The 22,236-nt window shown below is 40.5% G+C and overlaps 1 protein-coding gene across 2 annotated transcripts in view; it reads left to right on the forward strand.

Moving 5' to 3' along the window:
* Positions 1-22,236, forward strand: part of grid1a (glutamate receptor, ionotropic, delta 1a) — a 429,424-nt gene that overhangs the window by 362,113 nt on the left and 45,075 nt on the right. For both annotated transcript variants that reach the window (XM_033979576.2, XM_055227265.1), the window contains 2 exons: positions 16,774-16,935; positions 18,398-18,517. In XM_033979576.2, the coding sequence (XP_033835467.1) occupies positions 16,774-16,935; positions 18,398-18,517 (282 nt within the window). The remainder of the gene's footprint in view (positions 1-16,773; positions 16,936-18,397; positions 18,518-22,236) is intronic.

Genomic DNA, 22,236 nt, shown 5'->3' on the forward strand with positions numbered 1-22,236 from the left:
ATGCAAGGTTTGTGTGTTAAACATGTGTGAAGAGCAAAAGTCCTGTAGTGTGTGGTGGCTTAAGACTAAAAGTCCCACAGAGTGGTGGTTTAAGAGTAAAAGTCCTGTAGTGTGGTGGTTTAAGAGTAAAAGTCCCGTAATGTGGTGGTTTAAGAGTAAAAGTCCTGTAGTGTGGTGGTTTAAGAGTAAAAATCCCATAGTGTGGTGGTTTAAGAGTAAAAGTCCTATAGTGTGTGGTGGTTTAAGACTAAAAAATATTTGGAGGAACTACTACTTGAGTACTGAATGTGAGTTTCAAAGAAAAGATCCAAAAACAAATATTAAGGAGTGATCTAAGGAGCGTTAATGATTTAAAGCTTTTGTCACTTGTAGACTTACTCACAGAAGGAAGATGAACCAAGAGTACTATTACTTCAAACTAAATATTACTCAACTACTCTGAAAGTAAATGTACAGTATGTAGATAAATGTACTGACTTCTGCCCTCCTCTTGTTATTATGAGATGTGTAAGTGCTTCATTCTATCAGCTACAATAATGCTATTCAAAAACACATTCAGCTGCATTTATGGTGCACTTGGCTGCAATAAAGTTAAGATAATTGTAGATAATCACTTCTGAGCATCTTTCTATAGGCTTACCACAGAGACTCTATAAAGCAATCTAATCAATATTTAAGCATCTGTAGTAAATAAGAACAGTTGTTGAAAGTAACTGGATTTTTGTTTTCTACTGACACTTTCCTGTAGCTATATTCATGGTTAATACTATCACACTCAGCTCTTATCAGTATAATATCATAGTATCGACTGAGACCAGGGTCCATGCAGAATCAAAATAAGCATGGCAGCCATTTATTGGTTATTTTTGCCCTGATTTGAGCAATCTGTTTTAGAATAACTGTATACTCACTTCAGTTTACTTCTCCCACCTGCATTTTGGTACTCTTATAGATTGCTATTACATTTCAAAATCTGTGTCCTCAAACATAAGGTAAACATAAAAAAAAAAAATAAATTAAAAAAAAAACAAAAAAAAAACTTTTACTAATGACAATTGTAATACTGCTACCCCAGCACCTGCAGTTTATCACATTACACCTGGAGTCTATCATGAGTCTGTGCTAGTGCAGCCTCTGAGTGAATTTTGCATGAGTTTTCAGATGAGGCATGGCCTTTCCATATACTGAGAAAAAAATAAATAAAGAAATTGTAGTGACATACTTTTCTCAGTATACACTGAGAAATTGTTGCATTGTTTTCTACCTGCAAGTTTAGGCACTGGCAGTTGTACTTGTTGTGCCTTTTTAAAACTGTAACAGCGAAATACAGTTCCTTTAAGACTTTGAATCAATTTTATGTAATCTTTCAATCTTAAGTATTATTTATTATTTATCACTGTTATAACAGGGCCAAACAGCAAAATGACCAATAAAAACCATAAAATCAAAGTATACAGTATATATTTATATCTTCATAAATCCAAGAGTATTTATTTGGTAAAAGTGGGTACTTTTACCAAATAAAAGTACCCACATGCACATGAATGGTTTATTCAAAGCTAATGTTGTGTTGCTCCTCTGACCAGCGGTTCAGAGGGCATATGCCTCGCTGAAATAAGCCTGTAAGCAGAAGAGTAGACAGAGAGCACGTTTTGAGCTGCATTTATTTCAGAGAGGATTGATTCTTCCTCTGCACATTACACGACAATCCATATATATATAACATTGATATTTACACACATTGACAACACAGTGAACACATTTTTAACACCAATTTTACAAAAAAATGATTCATGTTTTCATCTTTAACTCAATTGAACTTTTCTAACAATAACCCATGACATGTTCAGCCAATTCACCCTGTTTCACAAATTGACAATCCCGCAAGTGTCCACAAGATGGCGCCAGTGTCTTCCCGCCCAACATTACCATGTGCTTAACACACCTCTGCCACAGCCCTTTAGGTACCTGGCCACAAACTCAAAATGTACACTCAATGCCACATAAACCATAAAAAGAACACAATTGTCACAAATCACATAACTCCAGCATGTCCTTTGTCTTAACTGTTTGACTTAATTTGACCCACGCTGCACTTCTACACATGACCCTCAGTTCAACCTTCGACCTCCCACACTCTGATACTTGACATAAACTAATAATTCTGGTGTTACAAACCTGTAAGCAGAAGAGTAGACAGAGAGCACGTTTTGAGCTGCATTTATTTCAGAGAGGATTGATTCTTCCTCTGCAGCGCTCAAGTCTACTTTCTGCTACCCTGCGCAATATTCGCCATCTACTGGCCAGTGAAGGAAATGCACTTTTTTTAACTTGAAATAGATAATGAGACCACATGACTTGTAAAATAAAATTTTAAAGGGGTGTCTGGTTTTCCAGCCTCTACACTCTCCCCCACTTAAATTAAATGTCTCCCGACATTTCCCGCACTAGGACTTAATGTACAAGAGTGTACCAGTTATAGCCATAAGGTTGGGGATGGAATGGGTATGGAATAAAGGTCTGAGGTACGTCCGTAGGAAGTAAGAGAGGTCTTACATCTGCGTTCCAAGGTTGGTATGATGGTTGTCCCAAAGTGTCATAAGTAAGTCTCTCTGTAGGTCTTACTGTCCTCTGTGTCCTCCTCCAATCCTCCTGTTCTCCATTATTTCCATCCACATCCAGTTGTCCATGTTCCTGCTGCATCACAACTGGTCCATCCATGTGTTCCTCAATAACCTGTTGTGGAAGCACAATTTCCTGTCTCTCAGGTGGACGAAACTCTCTGGCAGTGGCATCAAGTCTGGGATAGTTCTGAGGAGTTTGCTCTGGCCTGACATGTACTGGTTGCTGGACATTTTGGTTTGGAAGGATCGGTTCAGCCTGCTGGGGGTTTACAAATCTGTACACTGGAATCTGGCTGCGAAGGTTGTAACGATAAGTGTACTCTTCATCCTCTGAGCTTTCATCATCAGTTTTATCTTTGTCTGGATTTGTCTCTTTTCTTTTTGGTCTGTTCTGTTTTGTCCTTTTGACCAAAGGGAGTTCCTCTTCCAAAGGCAAGTCATTTACAGGCAACAATAAGTTTCTGTGTAACACGCGCATCACCTTATTACCTCTCTCTGCTTGTATTTTATAGACCGGTCCCTCTCCTACTCTCTCCACTACTCGGTGTATTGCTGACTCCCAGTAAGCACGCAACTTCCCTGGACCTCCTCTTTCAGAGAGATTTTTCACTAAGACTCTGTCACCTGGTTGTAGTGTGACCCCTTTAATGCGTTTGTCGTACTGCTTTTTGCCTTTGTCTGATGACTTTTGACTATTGTCTGCCGCTATTTTGTAAGCTGCCCGCATCCTATCAGCCCACTTTTTAGCATAGGTCTGAGGGTTTTGTGTTTCTGTCTCGTTTCTGTGGTCAAAAAGCAGGTCAACCGGCAACCTTGGCGCCCTACCGAACAAGAGGAAGAACGGCGAGTAGCCTGTAGACTCATGCCTTGTACAATTGTAGGCATGCACTATGTGAGGTAGGTGATCTTTCCATTCACTTTTTTTCTCCTCTTGTAGAGTACGGAGCATTTGGAGCAGAGTACGATTCAGGCGCTCCACAGGGTTGCACTGCGGGTGATACGGAGTGGTTCGTGAGTGAGCTATACCAGACAGTTGCTGTAACCTTTGGAAAAGGCTGTTTTCAAACTCACGTCCCTGATCGTGATGTAATTTTTCTGGAAATCCAAAACGTGGTATGAAATCTTGGAAAATCTTTTCTGCAGCAGTTTTACCTGACTTATTTCTTGTAGGGTACGCCTGAGCAAAGCGAGTGAAATGGTCGACAAGCACCAAAATGTACTCGTACCCTCCCTTGCTTGGCTCAAGGTGCAAGTAGTCGATGGAAACTAACTCAAAAGGAGCACTGGTTGTGATGGTTCCCATAGGAGCTCTCTGAGGGACATTTGGGCGTTTTTGTTTGATGCACAGACATTTCTTAGTCACATAGTCTTCAATGTCTTGTTGCATATACGGCCAATAAAAACGTTGACGGGCCAAATGAATCACTTTGTCATAGCCAACATGGCCCATGTCATTGTGTAAGCTCTTTAACACTAATAGCCTTAACTGTTCAGGGAGGACAAGTTGTCTGTTGCATTCTGTTTTTCTGTACAATAGCCCATTGTCAATTTCCAACTTTTTCCACTCATACAAAAGTCTCCTGGTTTGTTTACTCATTGTGCGTTTTTCTTTCTCGTTTGGAGTCCATCCTCTGCGTTTGAGTGAAATGATTTCTTTGATTGTCTCATCTTCCTGTTGAGCAGCTTTGATGTCTTTGGGTGTCATGCTCAAAACACTGTCTGTTGGTGCATTGTTGTCATTAGAACTTAGTTGTAAAACAGCTATCCAAGGCACATCATTGTTTTGGGCTGCCTTACTACCCTGCCATACTGCGGACACTACTTCTGGCAAAACTGTTTCAGTATACTCGCCCATTTGCTGATCAAGCTCTAATGGGTGTCTGGACAGCATGTCAGCATCTGCGTTCCTTTTCCCTGGTCTATATTTGATATCAAAATGGAAGTCTGCTAACTCCCCGACCCACCTATGACCCACGGCATTTAACCTGGCTGAACTGAGTACATAGGTTAAGGGATTGTTATCTGTATAGACGGTAAAGGTTGGAGCGTAATACAGATAATCACGGAACTTATCGCAGATGGCCCATTTTAGGGCTAGGAACTCGAGTTTACCGGAATGTAAGTGATAATTTTTCTCGGCCGGTGTAAGAGTTCGCGAGCCATAGCCAATCACTCTGAGTCTGTTTTCTTGTTTCTGATACAAAACCGCTCCCAAGCCACTGTTTGACGCATCAGTGTGTAAAACAAAAGGGAGGTCAAAATCGGGGTAGGCTAAAATGGGCGGATTGGTTAGAATGTCCACAAACTTTGACACAATTTCTTGATGTTCACTTGTCCAAGTTATTGGTGTGCGGGAAGGCAACTGGTTTTTGTCTCCTTTCTTTAGCTGTCGTTTACCCCTTTTTGGTGCTGATTCGTATGCACTGTTTGGGTCCTTAGAGCTCTGGAGGAGTTCAAACAAAGGCCTCGCCAGTCGTGAGAAGTCCTGGATAAATGAGCGGTAATAACTCAGGAATCCCAGTAGGGTTCTGAGCTCTCCAATTGTGCGGGGTTTCTTATCTTTCAGAGCGATTACAGCATCCAAGTCTTTTGGATCTACTTGTACTCCATCGCCTGACACTAGCCTACCAAGGTAACGTATTTGCTTTTTGAATAATTCACACTTAGCTGGGCGAAGTTTTATGCCATGTTGTCTCATTCTACAGAGGACTTGTCTGAGATGCTCTACATGCTCATCAAAGGTTTCAGAGTAACACAGTACATCATCTAAGTAAGGCACACAACACTCATCTCTGATCCCTTCTAACACGCCCTCCATGCACCTTTGGAATGTGGCCGGTGCGTTAGTTAAACCGAACGGGATCCGCACCCACTCATACAGACCCCAGGGTGTGCTAAAAGCAGTTAAGTGCCTTGACTCCTCGCTAACGAAACCCTGATGATATGCACTGCCCTGGTCTAAGATGGAGAACCAGGAATTTCCTCCGAGACTATCCAAAAGATCCTGTATCCGTGGCAACGGATGTCTGTCAGGTACAGTTTTTCGGTTGAGCTCACGAAAGTCTACACATAAGCGTAAAGCATTGTCCTTTTTACGCACACACACCACTGGTGACGAATGAGCGGACACCGATTTCTTGATCCAGCCCCTGTTTAGAAGGTTTTGAACGTACTCCTTCACTTCGTTGTACAGTGGTCTTGGAATGGAGTTGTAACTTTTTTGCACAGGGGTGTTGTCAGTGGTGTTGATTTTTAACTGCAGTCCAGGAATACATCCGATGTCTCCTTCCTCATGAGCAAACACATCAGACTGTTCATAGAGCATTTGGCGGACGACTTCCTGATCAGTCTCTGAGAGATGGTCTAAATTAACATTTGGATGCCATCTCAAGGATGAAGGAGCAGCCTTTAAAATCTCTTTATCCTCGCTTTGACTGTCACGTGCCACTTGAGTTACACAACAAAATGCTTGGTTGGTTTGTTTGACATTTCCAGGACAAATGTTTATCGGTTTATATTCAGAAACCTGCTCAATAAGCCCTAACAGAGTCTTTGGATGCAAGAAAATGTCATGTTTCGTTGAGTTCTGGATTGGGATTTTGACAGTCTTTGAAGTACCAGGGGGTACGTCAATAAGAGCGGGGAACAACTCCAATCCCTCCGTTAAGTTACACTTCACAGCTGGTTCAAACAACATTTCGCCTCCACCAGGATATGCTCTGACATGACATTTGACCATAAGGATTTGGTTACTGTGGACAGTGAGCCCTTTTTTTCCTACTCTGACTATTGGACATTCTGGGTCAGTTTCAATGGACTTTGTGTGGACAGCAGAGATAAGTGACTCAATATTACACTTCTGGGCCTTCAGGGTCTCTGACAGTAAGTCCACTAGGCTTATATGGTTACTGTTGTCACTGTTTCCCATTATTATCTCTTGTATTACATTAAAGCCCAGGAGAGGCGTGCTTACACTTTGTTGGCTGACAAGCATTGGGACATAGAGGGATACAGAACCATAATGCGTACTGGTGATCTCGAGTAGAATTTCGATCCACCCTTCAAAGGGAACATCTGTCCCATTTGCTGCAGTGACTTTGAGTGGATGGTCTGACAATAAACTTTCAAGTGGCTGTATTTTCACATTTGGCAAAGCTGTTTGTACCCATGACTTTTCCACGATGCTAACTTGTGCCCCACTGTCTAATAACATCTGTAGTGGTACTCCATTTAACCGACAACTGATCATACACCTACCGCCAATAAGCTGTGCCACATGTTTTTTGTTGTTTACCTTTTGTGATTTCTGGGACTTAGCAGTAGTTGGGGTTTGATTTTGTTTCACCTTTTCAGTGGGGTGGGACTCTAATAGCAGAACGGTCACTGGTGGTCCCTCCCCAGCGACTTCCTCACGTTTCCCGACACACTGCGTTTCTGGAGGCAGCCTATTGCTCTGTGCCCCTCCTTCCCGCATCTGAAACAGTGAATACAGTGCTCAATCTCTTGGATGATACATTTTTGGCACTTTCCTTTAATCTCAGGTTTTGAACTTGGCTGTCTTGAGGTAGGGGCTGTAGAACGGGTGTTATCAATTACAGCATTGACCATTGGTGTAAGAGCTTTTCCTAAACTTTTGGTTAGAGAGGACATCTGAGCTGTCAATTCTTGTATAGCAGCCCGGTTGGCTTGGACTTCAGTTTGCATTTCAGCAGAATTTTTGTCTTTCTCTACCGGTGCTGTATTAACATTGACAGTTTTTGGTTTTTGACTTTGCCCCAATCTACTTTGTCTCTCTGCATCTTCACTAACAGCTTTTGAAATGAGCTCCAAAATGGAGTCATCTGTGACACTCAGATCTGAGAGGTGAGGTTTAAGATCTCGTCTGACAAATGAACATTTTTCATTCATACCTTGATACAGTGAATGAAGGAAAACACCTTGTACCAATTGACTGTCATAATGAAAACCACTATTGTTCTTAGATGCAATCAGCACACGCTGTTTAAGACCCATAAGTCTATACATAAACTGCTGAGGTGTTTCTTTGTCATACTGCTTAGCATTGCTCAGCTCCTGAAATAATTCAGTGCTGCTTTTCTCCCTTAGGTGTGCCCTCAAGAAACGTTTTAACTCAGACACTGTAAGGCTATCTTTGGTGACAAGCATATCTTTAAAAGTACCAGGCTTAATTATCTTTAACACTGTTCTAATAACCTCAGCCTCTGTGAACCCTTCATTTAACCCTTCATCAATCTGTTTACCCAAAGTGTTGTAACTCAAATCAGAATCAAAATCAGAAATTTGACCACCATGAATCTTGTACTCTCTATGTGGAAAAAGTGATTTGAGTTCAGACAGCTTGACTAAACCTGTAACTGGATCAGCGACTACTGATGGAGATGGCGACTTCACTGTGACGACTGAAGGTGCAGCATCCTCACTGATCACAGGAGCTACAACGACCACTTCACTGTCCGGCAACACCACAGCGACTTCCTCCACAGCTGGTTGTGGCGACTGCAGTTCTCCGATGAGGTCACGGAAAGCAAGCAGGCGAGACATCCCCTGGTCCTCGAGGCCCTTCAGTTGTGGACTTCTCAGAAAGTCAACAATGAAGTCATAGAGTTCCACCTCGGTCGATTCTGCACCTGGCAGTTCTTCTTCCACCTCATCTTTGAACGACTCTGCCAGCTTGTAGAGAAGATCTCTGCTGCGGGCACTGGTCAGCTGGTGAAGTTCCTGCTGGATTTCCCATCTCAGGTCACGTAGTGCAGACATGGCTGGTTCTCAGGATTCTGTTTGGATCATCAGCTTGAAACAGGTTGTCAGCTTCCCTTGGTTCTTTATTGATTAGCACCAGACAGCAGATGGCGCTAATCCCGGACGAGCCCCCAAAATTGTTGCTCCTCTGACCAGCGGTTCAGAGGGCATATGCCTCGCTGAAATAAGCCTGTAAGCAGAAGAGTAGACAGAGAGCACGTTTTGAGCTGCATTTATTTCAGAGAGGATTGATTCTTCCTCTGCACATTACACGACAATCCATATATATATATAACATTGATATTTACACACATTGACAACACAGTGAACACATTTTTAACACCAATTTTACAAAAAAATGATTCATGTTTTCATCTTTAACTCAATTGAACTTTTCTAACAATAACCCATGACATGTTCAGCCAATTCACCCTGTTTCACAAATTGACAATCCCGCAAGTGTCCACAAGATGGCGCCAGTGTCTTCCCGCCCAACATTACCATGTGCTTAACACACCTCTGCCACAGCCCTTTAGGTACCTGGCCACAAACTCAAAATGTACACTCAATGCCACATAAACCATAAAAAGAACACAATTGTCACAAATCACATAACTCCAGCATGTCCTTTGTCTTAACTGTTTGACTTAATTTGACCCACGCTGCACTTCTACACATGACCCTCAGTTCAACCTTCGACCTCCCACACTCTGATACTTGACATAAACTAATAATTCTGGTGTTACAAACCTGTAAGCAGAAGAGTAGACAGAGAGCACGTTTTGAGCTGCATTTATTTCAGAGAGGATTGATTCTTCCTCTGCAGCGCTCAAGTCTACTTTCTGCTACCCTGCGCAATATTCGCCATCTACTGGCCAGTGAAGGAAATGCACTTTTTTTAACTTGAAATAGATAATGAGACCACATGACTTGTAAAATAAAATTTTAAAGGGGTGTCTGGTTTTCCAGCCTCTACAGTTGCCATATGAACCATCTCACACTGTGAGGACCTCAGGGACTCCTGCCTCCTGCTGGTCCCAGAGTCTAAACATGGATCTTCCTGAATATGTGTGACAGGCCTCTACTTGACAATGTTTAAATTCAGGCTCAAAACGGCCCTGCTTAGCTGTGCATATGACTTCTATTCTGCACTACTCTCTTTTACTGATCATTTCATGGTTATTGTTTATGTTTTGTTTAGCTTTTCTTTTTGGTTGTGATTTTAATGTGTTTCTTATTCTGTAAAGCATTTTGAATTACTTTATGAATTGTACTGTACAAATAAACTTGCCTTGCAAGGAATGAAATGTGCCAAGGAGCACATGGAAGTGCTCAGTTGTCTCTGCATTCTCTTCGCCTGCTTAATCTTTTCTGTGTTGGAGCTGGTCCAATAGAACGCAGACCTGGGACAGCAGAAGACTTGGTAGGTGTGGTTTCTTCAAAAGTAACGTGCAATGGGTGCCTTTTCTTTCTAGAAGCAGACCCAGTTGGAGGCAGGCGAGGAACTTCTGATCTCTTGGCAGGCCTTAGGCCTTCACTGGCAGATGACGGTGCTGGTTGTGGCTTTGCACCTACAATGTAAACTTCACATGTTAGGTCTTTGTTCTCAAGGTCTCAAAGAAATAGTCAACAAATACCTACCTGTCAGTGACCAGTTCTCTGGCCTTCAAGACTTTTACATTTGAAGTTGTACCTGACAAATCTTTACCTTTTCTCGTTGCTCGCGGGGGTTCAATAGGGAGCAGTGTTGGCACCTGAGATGATTTCAGACACATTTGTCGTTGTGTTTCAGCACCTGGAATTGTAAATAAGGATCCTTATTTTTTCTCATGAGTTCACTTTAGCTACTGTATGTTAACAAATATTTAACCTTTGCGTGGTGCTGAAGGAGGCACGATCGGAGGTAATTTGAGATCCTGAGATCGACTCCTAGTCTCACCAATGGCTGCCTGATGTCCCAAAATGATCTTAGGCACTGTGAAGAATGTGACCTTAGTTTATGTTTTCATATTTAGATAATGGATATTTAATGATATTTTAGTACTGAGAGCAAAGGTAGCAAGGTGCAAGGAAACAGAGCTGAAAATAGATAAACCATTTTCACCTTTGGGTGTAATCGATGGCAGAGCCAAAGGCAGTCTGGGTTCCAGGGATGTTCTGCCTGACTCTCCACAGGCTGCTGGGTATCCCAAAGAGAAGCTGGTCTCTCTGGGCTGAGCCCCACAGATTATCTTATGCCCTCTGTGGGATTTAATGGATGGGATCACTTTAAAATGTGAATCCCTATGGACTGTAGCACCACCAAGTGAAGGCAGATGACATGAGAGGTTGAGTTTCTCTGCAGTCTCCTCCTCTGAGACTGCATCTTCCATTGCTCATGTACAGGGTGAGTTGTGGAGGTTGGTTGGTATCTTGCCCGCGCTGCCAACAAGGTGCCACTATCTCTAGAGGAACAGTGATCCTCACTCGAGGTGAGAAGGTCACGCCTGATCTTCCATACCTCCTTCTCTGACTGGATTGTTTGACCTCCAAAAACCCTTGTTTGTCACAAGGTGGAGTTGGTGGATGTTGGTGGTAAACACCAGTCTCAGGTATTGTGCAATGAAAGGTCGCTTTGGTCTCTCGATAATAAAATATGTCTGATCTCAATCTGCTCTCAAACTGAAGATATTTCTGAAGAAGTTGTGTAGAACTATGACTTTTGGGCAATGTGACATCATCTATGTGACCTTTATTTACTTGAATGTGATTGGACGGTTTGCTTTTGTATCATTTGGTGTGACATTTTAATTAGGATCCCAAAAGGCACCAGCAGGAAAACACACAACTGTACAGACAAAAACACAATACATAGAGGATGTGGACATTCAACAAAGGGACTAGTGTAACAAGAACTGAAACAATATTTTTCATCATTTATTCATAAAGTCTTGAGAGTAAATGTCTTATTTCAAGAGGGACTTTTTGACCATAAAGTAAAATACATATAAGCCAACATATTCTCTAGTGAAATGCCCTAAACAAACTTGGTCGAGACATCAGTAGGAAAACTTTGAGTGTCATGCACTGATATCGCTCATACTCTTACACTGGGATTACACATGGGGTTATCTGTCATTTGTGTTTGGGATTTGTCATATTGGAGCTCATCCAAAAGTCCATTGGTTGTGATAATCCAGGTGTGTAAAGCAGATATGGACTTTACCAGTATTCAGCAGTATTATCATGCAGCACAATGTCATTTAGTTCTTTGTGCAGTAAGTACCAGCTCTTTATTGTGACTTCCTCTTTAAATGGAGCACTCCAACCAGATACATTAAAGTATTGAGAGTGTTTTAATCCATGGGGCTGTAATGGCCATATTCCCTGTACCTGCTCTGATGCAGGCCCAGCCTTCTCTCAGGGCAGATGGTGAAACTGTGTGGAGCCTGTATCAGTGTCTTATTTGTCTCCCACAAAACAGGTTTAAATATGGGAAAGGGGAGGTCCCAGCATCCATCAGAAAATAGGTAATCAGTTCACAATTAAAAATATTGCAACACTGAAAATGAGCAAATTGTGAGCAAATAACGTCTGAATATTTTTCCGCATATGGACTGCAGCAACAATACATAAATGATGTAGTTACACATAAGTGGATTTTTCCTTTCGAATGATTTTGATTGAAATACTACATTGCTGACATATGCTGACATAAGTGTGGCAGCAAAACACCCTGCTTCATACGTTTTCATTGCCAATTGTGTCTTTGAGCCAGACATTCACCTGCCTTAATGTGTTGTAAGACAGGCAAGGCATCCAGCTTAATTGATTTAGACATGTGCTTCCATAATCAGTGTTCAGTTACGTCAAAGGATTTCAAAACCAAAAATGGCAACAAGATTGTTTTTTTGTTTGCTGGCCATAGGCCTCTGACCATGTGACCTTTGAGCAGGTAAAGATCATATTTAGGATGACAGAGGGGCTGGACTCTGTGTGGAGACCTGTCATGATCGGAGCGCTCAGAGTGGCAGCTTGTATTGCGTCCATGGATCTTCCTCTCAGACCCCGAGGACCTATCAAATCAGCATTCAGCAGCAGACAGAAGACAGCCCACATCAATCCGAGAACTGCACAGCTCATGGCTCACCGAGGAAAAAGATGATCGAAATGGCTATTTTTTGTTGTTGTTTATTGCTTTTGTCAGTTTGGATGTGCCACTGTACTCTGTCATTACACCAGTGAGACAGCTGGAAACCTGTGATTTTACACCAGCCAAACACCGAATCCTAGCCAATATTGTAATGTTTAAGAAAAGGCTTTTGTTTCGCCCGCAATCACCCCACACAACCTCACTTCTAGAAAAAGTACTCTTAAGAATAAATAAACATAGCACAAATATGGTTCACTTCAGCAGAAAGTACGTGTTATGCAATCAAACTGCTATATTACTGTATTGCTATTATTATATCATAGGCTAAGGTACACTTTATTGGGAAATTTGTCCTCCGTGGCCCATCCTTCAGTGCCGCTGGGGCAACCTGTCAGAAGCAGTGAGTGGGGTAGTGCCGCACCCGGGGACCCATCTCTGTGATCTTGTTGCTAGGTTTCGTAGGAATACCTTAGCTGGAAGATTTTACCTCTTGTGCACATTGGGTAGATGGGTGAAACTGGAGTGTCATGAGGAAACTAACGCAGATGCAGAAAAAACATGCAAACTCCACACAGACAGGCTTGGGTGGCTTGGAAGTCGAACCTGGAATCTACTGTATACTTCTGTAACTACTTCTATACTTCTGCTACTACCTCTGATACAGCCTATGACATAGTTCTTGAGCATTAAAAAAAATGTAATGTAACTGTACATATTTATTTATTTACCTATTGTACAAACGGATCAATACTGTTTCAATTAAAACACAACTAACTACAAGAGCCACTATTGGCACTGCTACTATTTTGTTACTTTTACTGCATTTATTATAGGTACTTTTTTGCTCATAAAAACAGTTCTTAAAATAATAAAATAAATATCCATGTAAAATGAAATTGCAATGGGTTTTTAAAAAAGCAAAAAGCCTTCATTTATTTTCTTGTATAGCCACACAATATGGCTCAAATTCAACCACTTTTGTGTCTATTCACATTCTGACTTCCAATCTCCTGAAGTCTGTTGTATTTTCACCAACACAACAGCAACCCATGTATAAAGATAAACCATTTTCCAAACATATAATTTCTCAAATGGAATGTGCAATGAGGAAACGTATTGCATCTTTCAAGTTGAGATGAGGTGAATCTGGGATGAGAGAATCCTAAAATACCTTTGGGGCCTTCTTCTTTCACTGGTGCTATTATTTTTAAACAGCTCCTTTTCCCATCGGAGGTACAATTCCTTTCAAATTTTCATATGAAATATTAATCGATAGAAAACAATGCTTTCTATTGGTCCTTTGTGAGGCCACTTTCCCGCACACAGACTTTATGAGTTATAGTCTCCGATAATGACGTTAGCGACTGGAGTTATAAACCATGGGAGTGAGCATACTGGCTCTTGCATATTAACGACTGCGTTGACCTTTTGGAATGCGAAACAATCAGTTAAATAGCACGCTGCCTTTTCTAAATTCAATTACAGATCTAAAGATGGAGGTGATGATGAACAGGTGTTAAATGTGATGTACGGTTGTGAGGGATTGAGCATCTACACACTTTACAACTCTGGAACTATGGAACCAGGACTTTTTTCAGATCAATTGGAGAGTGGGCCAGAACTGTGACCGAAATGAAAGTTGTAAGTGTCTGTCTGGTTAGTACAAGTAAAAGGTAATAACGAATTTGAAATACCTGTCCTTGCAGTGCACATTTGCTTCACTGAGTTGTGGGTTCAATTCCGGGGCGGCCTCTTGAACTCACAGGCAAGACAAGTCAGTCCCTGTGTAATGTTCGGTGCAGTGGTTTCTTTCAAATTACAAAAGGTCTGTTTATTGTTTTGCAAATTAGTTTATATGGCAAAGTGAATGAAATGTTTTGCAGTATAGTTCCATGAATAAGTTACTGTTGATCAAATGACATTAGATTGGAAATTGGAAATTCAACATTGTTGGCGGATTGACTGTCTACATTTATTTTCATGGAATATTTTGCATCTCATATTTCGCATGGGACCGCAGGCATAATAAATCTGCATTTAGTAGCGATGATGTCAGAAAAAAAACTGACCCGCCCCTCGACTTGAGTTCAAATCCAACCCGACCCACCCATCCTGTGCCCTCGTTTGTTAATCAGGGCTACATCATGCATTAGCTGAGGCGTATGGTGCTGACTTTCACGCCACATTAAGTTAAAACGGAGGAGCGTTTGACCCGACCCACCCGCACCGCTTTACTTCTCCTCATTGAGTTATCCACCTCGGGTCGACTTGTGATTATGAGCATTTAGGACAGGAACATGTCTTTGTGTAGCTGAATGAACTGCCCATGTCTTTAGTGATATTTTAGATCTACTTTCTATTAGTAAGCCTAAACTATGTGTACAGTCTATTTTTTGCACACTAGAAAACATGTTTACCAGTAATGACACATCACCAAAATGTGTCCATCTGGGGAAATAAAGTGTCCCTTAACCTTTACCAAAAAGCTATGTGAACTCACTGTGGGATATTACATCATCCAAACTAGCCAAATGGCAGCTGAAGTAGTGAAAATACAGAGGAAAAAATATAGAATTGAATGAAGTCTATGAAGTAGAGTAGGATGCTTTAAAATTGCTTCAATAAGTGGTGGTGTGTACTTTGGTATATGACACTCTTAAGTACTTAGCAGCCGAATGGTGTGTGCCATTACATTGTATTTCAAATTATTATTTTTTTTTAAATCATAGAAAATTGTCTAATAGTCCATATGGGAGCTGAGCAGCAGAGTGGTTGGCATTTACAAAGATGTGAATGTGCAGCTGTTAGCCATTGTTCTGGATTATCCTGCCTATAAAGTCACTAAGATTGAGACATTGGATCATTCAAAGCCTTGTACTTGATTTTTACCATTTTCAAACAGGTCTAGTTAAAATTACGCTCTTAGTTCCAGTTATCCAGTTATTCCTCACTTTCCTCCCACATCCCAATTATTCTACAGTGACTTTATTTATGTTTTTTGCAACTTTCTGGAGTTTTAGTGTCACGCACGACACTGCTAACAAAAACTAGCATGGTAACAGCGCACTAACACTACATTTCAACACATAATTAGATGCAGACAGTCTTTAGCAGTGATGCAGTACTTAAATACTGTAGTGGGAAATATGCTTTAACTCTAACATAAAAAAGTGGGTACATAGACTTTACATCAGACAGTATGGTATGGTTTACTTGTATTTGTACAAGGGCAGGTCACAACAAAACATGAAAAAGCCATGCTCATTTACACCTTTAGTCTTTGAGCAGGTAACACTGCAAATAATAATGTATATAGATAGACTGACCTCAAATAAATTAAGCTGATATTACCTAGGGTCACATTTTTAAAATACTATTCTAAAAACAACATAGTACTATACACATATACAGCATATACATTGTTACCTGCTCCTCTGAACCCCTCCCCAGTCCATCAAGGAGCAGCACCATGGAGAATTTTGAAAAGCAAACACACATTAGCATAAACCATTAGTTTTTAATTACAGTACATACAGTATATGTGGCAAGAACAGGACAGTGGTGATACGGTCGGGGTTTCTCATCATGCATCTTGACCGCACGTTTATACAACAATTCAACAGGTTTCACGGCTGTTTTGCATGCCTGTGACCAGCTCGTCATACAGCACAAGAAATGTGACATGATCATGGAGTTAAAATACATGAGAGGCCTCAGTGATCAGCGACTCTTGTGTCTGAAATTTGAGAGGTTCAATTTGACGGAGTTACAAAGCTTTGCTGTGTGATTAAAATTAAAGTTGAATCCCATTTAAAAATGTACTTTAAGAGTAAAAGTTTTTCACAAAAGTTTTGTTAATTGGTTAAAATGTTAAATGTGGTTATGTTGATTAAAAATAATACCAATACTGCTCTCAGATGTAGTGAACTAAAAGTAAAAAGTATCCACTTAAAAATGCACATACCTACTTAACTTTAAATTCATTAACATTTTAAATTTTCTCACCATAAAATTATGTCCTGATATTTATAAAAAAATATCAGGACAAATTGTCAAATTGTGCTTGCTGATTCAATCCATGGCAACAGTCTTATCTACATTTAACACAAGAGAAGAACTCGAGCCAATCTGGCACCTTTCTCATTTCCGTTGGCTACCTTATTTGCATTTTTTCCATGTATTATGTTCCTTTTTTACCATTTTTACATTGAAATAGCAGATACTAAACATTTCTGACGAATTTCACCTTTTTTCCAGGTGTCCAACTTATACCTATATGACAGTGTTCTGATGCTCGCCAATGCCTTCTACCGAAAGCTTGAGGACCGGAAGTGGCACAGCATGGCGAGCCTCAACTGCATGAGAAAATCCACCAAACCCTGGAACGGAGGATGGTCCATGCTCGACACCATTCAAAAGGTATCCCATTACCTCTCTATGTACAGCCAAACGACTATGGGCCCATCAAAGAGACTGGCTGAGTTGTGGGTCAATAGGAAGTACAAAATGAGGTAGATAGTGTCCTTTAAGTGCCGATAGGAGTTTAAATAGAACATACAGAATTATTGAAGCATTGAGTAAGACCTTAACTACAGAAATTATAAAATGATTTTCCAAGATTGGTCTCCAGATAGACTTGGGGTCCATTGACTGCTTTGATACTTTTGTACGTATGGTAACCCTCTTTTCTCTCATTCAGAAAATTGGCAGCCTTTACTGTAGGGTGGCCCGATGTCGTTTAGTTCAATCGGATAATGGAATTTTTTATTGTTGTAGAAGTTAAGCTGGAGTGGGTTCAAGACCGTTATGATATAATACAATAAAGTAAAGCAGTGGGCTACTTTCAATTGACCCGGCGCACCTTATACATATTCATATGGGAAATGACTTAACAGCTTCCCATCATCATTAAGTTAAAACTGATGCAAAAGTCAAAAAGATTATGTGTACAGCTCTATTATCATTACATTCAGCTTATTCAGTGGAAGCCACAAAAATACACAATACAGGATAATTACATAATATTTTCCACCTACGCCTTGACCCCTTCAAGTGCTGTGTCAATCCAATGTCAAAGTTCATGCCTCTTTTAGTAACTTTAATTTGATAAGTGTGGTATCACTATAAATGTATGAAAACTGTGCTTATGGCTACATTTGAAGTACACAATAAGTTTATATAAAGCTAAAAAATAACAGCTGTTAAACATTTTACTCTGTTACAAAGGCAATTTGAGCACTGAAATGATCACAATGAGTCCGCTGAAGTTGTATGGACTGTAAAAACACAGAGGAGCACCACAACACAACCTGCTGACGGAACAGAGAGCTTTAAGCTTTTGAGACTTAATTATTTTAAATATGAGGAACAACAATATAACCCAGATAAAAACTCACAAAGTCATTGCCTCTTTAAAACAAGACATATTACAATCCTGATTTTACATTCTGTTCCCTGCAACCGCATTGATTCAAATGTCATAATCAAAACCACCTGTTGTCTGATTTTTTAAAAACTCACACAAATAGAGCTAAATAGAGTAGTGAAGACTACATTTCCTGAGCACTCAAGCTTCAAGTGCAGGACGACAAACACAAACATACATGAATCACTCAGAATACACCTATTAGTAAGACTGAGTAAAGAAAAACCATTACGACACAGTTAAAAGCTCATAAAAGCAAGGTTGGATAATGTGTTTCCTTTAAAACAAGACTCTAAAAGAGGAAGTTACATTAGGAGGGCCTTTTAGCATTCTCTTTGCTCACAGTGGGGCGTCAACGTGGGGCAGGTTCTCTATGCTAGTGTGTCCTGTCTCCTAACCTTTCCACACATACAGACACATTGCTCAGTTGGGGGTCCACTCTCTGTCTCGTTTCAGGGACGCATCAGTGGTCTCACCGGGCTCATGGACTTCCGCGCTGAAGGCTCCAACTCACATGTGCAGTTCGAAATCCTGGGAACGAGCTACAGCGAGACATTCGGCAAAGATGTCAAGAGAGTGAGTGCTTTTTCAGTCAAAATATTATAACCACTGACAGGTGAAGTGATAAGTGATAGAACTGGATAGATAGTGAACAGTTTGTCCTCCAAGCTAATATGTTACAAGTGCAAAAATGGCGTAAAGGTTTGATGGAGTTGTGGTTACCTTATTTTCAAGACGGGAGCTCTTGTGGGTTTTTTCTTTGTCTCTAGTTGAAAGTATCTATCTGATTGGTCCAAAGAGTGAACCAGGAGTGAACCAATAACAGATGATGTATATGGGAGTGAAGGCCTGGTGTAGGTGTGTTTTCAAATCAAATGAGCTGTCAGATTGTTAATAATTTAAAGGTCATGTGACTGACTTTTATTGGTTCTAGTTTAGGAATGCCCTTTATACCACACAGTGTGTTTTAAAAGCAGCTATTTGTGAAACTGAATGAGAAAGATTTCATCTTTGACATTTTTTTTGAGTGATAACCATATACCAGGGCCAGATTTGGAGCCAAGTTCCATATTTGGAATTCTGACCACCACTATGACAGCAACCAAAGAGCCAATCAAACCTGCTGCTAACGCTAACAGGCACAACCTCAGGGAAAGAAGCCATCTGATTTGTCTATTATCAAAGTTCATATCTTGATTTACAGACACAATAGTGAAATAAAAACCCCAGGATCATGTAGAGCGGGTTAATACGAACATTTAAGAGCAAAATGACGAGTCTAACAGACGTAAAGTTTTAATAGGTAAAGTAAAAAAATATGAATGATAATGACATCAATATATAAAGTAACTACATAAATAAGACAATAGACATATATTAAAAGTAGTACAATAAAAATAAAATAAATAAATATATAGCTAAATAAATAAAGAAATAAAAAATGAAGGAGGGAAGGGGGCAGGTTTCATATGCACATTCACCTGTTTGTCAAATTACTCAAATTACTTTTTTCTAGTTGGACATCTTTCATTATGTCATACAATAGATTAATGTAGCCGTTGTTGTGTCCGTGGACAAGACACTTAACCTGCCTCACCCCCCACATTGGTGTATTTGTGAATGTGTGCGTGAGTGGTTCCTTGCGCACTTTGAGTGTCTTGAAAGTGGAAAAGCGTTATATAAAAATGTGACCAATTAACTTATTTCATTATAAACATTTTGGGTTTGCAAGTCAGAGTAATTTTTATGCCAATTTCAATTCTGTATATTTAAAAAAGGGCTTTATCAGTATTGCATAAAATACATGGTAAAAAGTGAAAATTGTTCCTTCAAATGCTGAACGTTTTGAGTACATTTTAGTTATTTTTCAATTATCATATATTTGCACTGCTGACAAGAAGCATTAAAAAAAACATACTTGAGTCTCCAAGAGGCTTCAAATTGCATGACACTGTGTTAATAGAGATCATAAAAATATAAGGTATGTGACCATTTAACCATGACCATTTACTATGTGGAAACTACTGCATGCAGCTACTCCAGACAGTTGTTTGCCTGTCATGGTTCAGCATCAGAGTGAGAGTCTGGGAGAAAGGCCTATGTAGACGTGGCTAACAGCTCAAACACATTCTTACTCATGGTTCAAAACTACACCTTTAATGCTATGCTTTTGATTCAGCCCACGTTGCAGTTGGGTAAAGGGCTGCGAGTTATGACTATAAAAACACCAGAAGTTGCTATAGTTGTTTAAAGCATATTTTTCCTGTTGTTACTTTACAATGTGTGAAGTATTTGCGAGTGGCTATTAACATAATGCCTTCCAAAGCAGCGCGCAGCCGAGAAGTTACACAACCCCTCTGCCTCCCTACACACATCCATTATAGCTCTCCTATATTGAAGTCCATTTGAGGAGCTTTTTGCCAGGAGTTGTGTTCCCACCTCTCTCTTTCTCTCATACACACTTTTTGTAGGAAGCATACTTCGAGCTCCTGATGAAAATAGCCCTTCCTTAAACACTGGAGCGCTGCGGCCACTTACTGTGTGGTGAAAGTGGAATTAAAGTATTTCTCATTTTCTCAGGGCACTCTTACAAAACCCCTCTCAAGTTAAGACACTCAATTTCAGTCCTTAAAAAGCGGTGTCCCATGGTTTCCCCTGGCTGCAGCTCGCTTTGTTATATCTAAGTGTTGTCAGGAAGATGCAGCACTTAATACGGCGCACTACGGAAGCCTGCAGGACACCTGTTAGCTGGGGTCACTGTTGGAACTGGTTTTATTACTAGGGGGTCTCTTAAAAATAGAGGGTGTAAGGGAGCCTGGGTTTGGAATTAAGTGGGTAAATCAATCGATGTTATCCGCAAGGCACCGGTCTGTTAAGGGTTAAGTGGATTTACGTGTTGAATGACTGCAGAGGCTCAGGTTTAACATGTGTCAGTGAGTGCCCTCTGCTGGACTGGCCGATTATGGTAGGGTGAGAGGGACAGCTGTAATGCAGTGATTCTTAACTGTAGGCCTATCACAATCACACATTCTGAAGTGCCACATATGGCTGAAGTAAATATAGACAATATGCGATAATACTGACACCAAACCATAAAGCAGAATTATCCACAAAAAGTATTCTAATTGTACAATATTGTAACACTTAAGCGGTTAGTTTGAATCTGTAATAAGTCAGAGAAGCTCATTATTTATTTCTTTATGTCAGCTCCATAAATGTTTTACTTTACTAGATTTTGACTGAAAAACATATCCCACCCACCACATTGCATTAAGGCTTCACCTTAAAACTATATTAAACCTATGGCCCAACATAAGGCTAAAGAGTGCATCATATATTCTACAAGAAACTAGGTCTACCAGACAACAGACATTATTTACTTCATGGAGAAAATGTTTTAACAGTGGTATTCTTTGATCATTTGTTTGGATGCCCCACTTCAGTCCACGCACACTGAGGAATGATAACACTTTTAAAATGGGACTAAACACCTAAACTCTGCCAACTGAAATAGAGCTGCTAAACTGAGCAGTACCTGTGAACTAAAGAGAGTGTGAGAGAGGAGGAAGGGCGGGGTCCAGAGGCTTAAGGAACAGTGTATTTGGTCTAACAGATACTCCGCCTTGCAGCCAGGTGTTTGTAATCAGAAACAACTGGCTGTAATCTAAATCTTTTGTGATATTACCAACTACTGGAAATTACAGACACCACAGCACAAACTTATTTAGGTTTATGTTTTTGACCAGAAAGCTACAAATGTATCTAGTTTGCACTAAAGTAGCCAAAAAATGACTAGGAATATTAGACAATGCTATTAAAACACCATATACACAGTTTATAGTGAAAAAGGAAACTGGCCCTGACAAATGTAGTAATAAAGATTTAACACTTACTTTTATGTCCTGGCTCAAATGCATCCTAATTGTCCCAACATTCTGGACACATACACACATTTGTAGGAGCCAGCACTAACATAACATCTGATTTTGTGGCTCTTGTTGAACCCCAAGTGTTCCTGATTGGGATTTGAGAGGCAGACAAACAGAGAAAGGGGCAGAGAGTGCACTAGCATGTGGCGCTCTATGTGAATCATTAGAGGGGGCAGAGGGGGCAAGCCAGGCCTTATAACAAGATCCAAATGAATTCAGTGTTGTTGTCCAGTGCCCAGCATGTGTGTGCGGCTGCTACTGCATGGCACGGCTACAGATGGTGTTGTTTTTCCCTGTCAATCCAAAGATGTACGCTCCGATGAAATGCATGTCAGATATGCATTGAAGATGTCTGCAGTGATTGGG

The sequence above is a fragment of the Periophthalmus magnuspinnatus genome, chromosome 15, assembly GCF_009829125.3.
Source record: "Periophthalmus magnuspinnatus isolate fPerMag1 chromosome 15, fPerMag1.2.pri, whole genome shotgun sequence".
Classification (NCBI taxonomy): domain Eukaryota; kingdom Metazoa; phylum Chordata; class Actinopteri; order Gobiiformes; family Gobiidae; genus Periophthalmus; species Periophthalmus magnuspinnatus.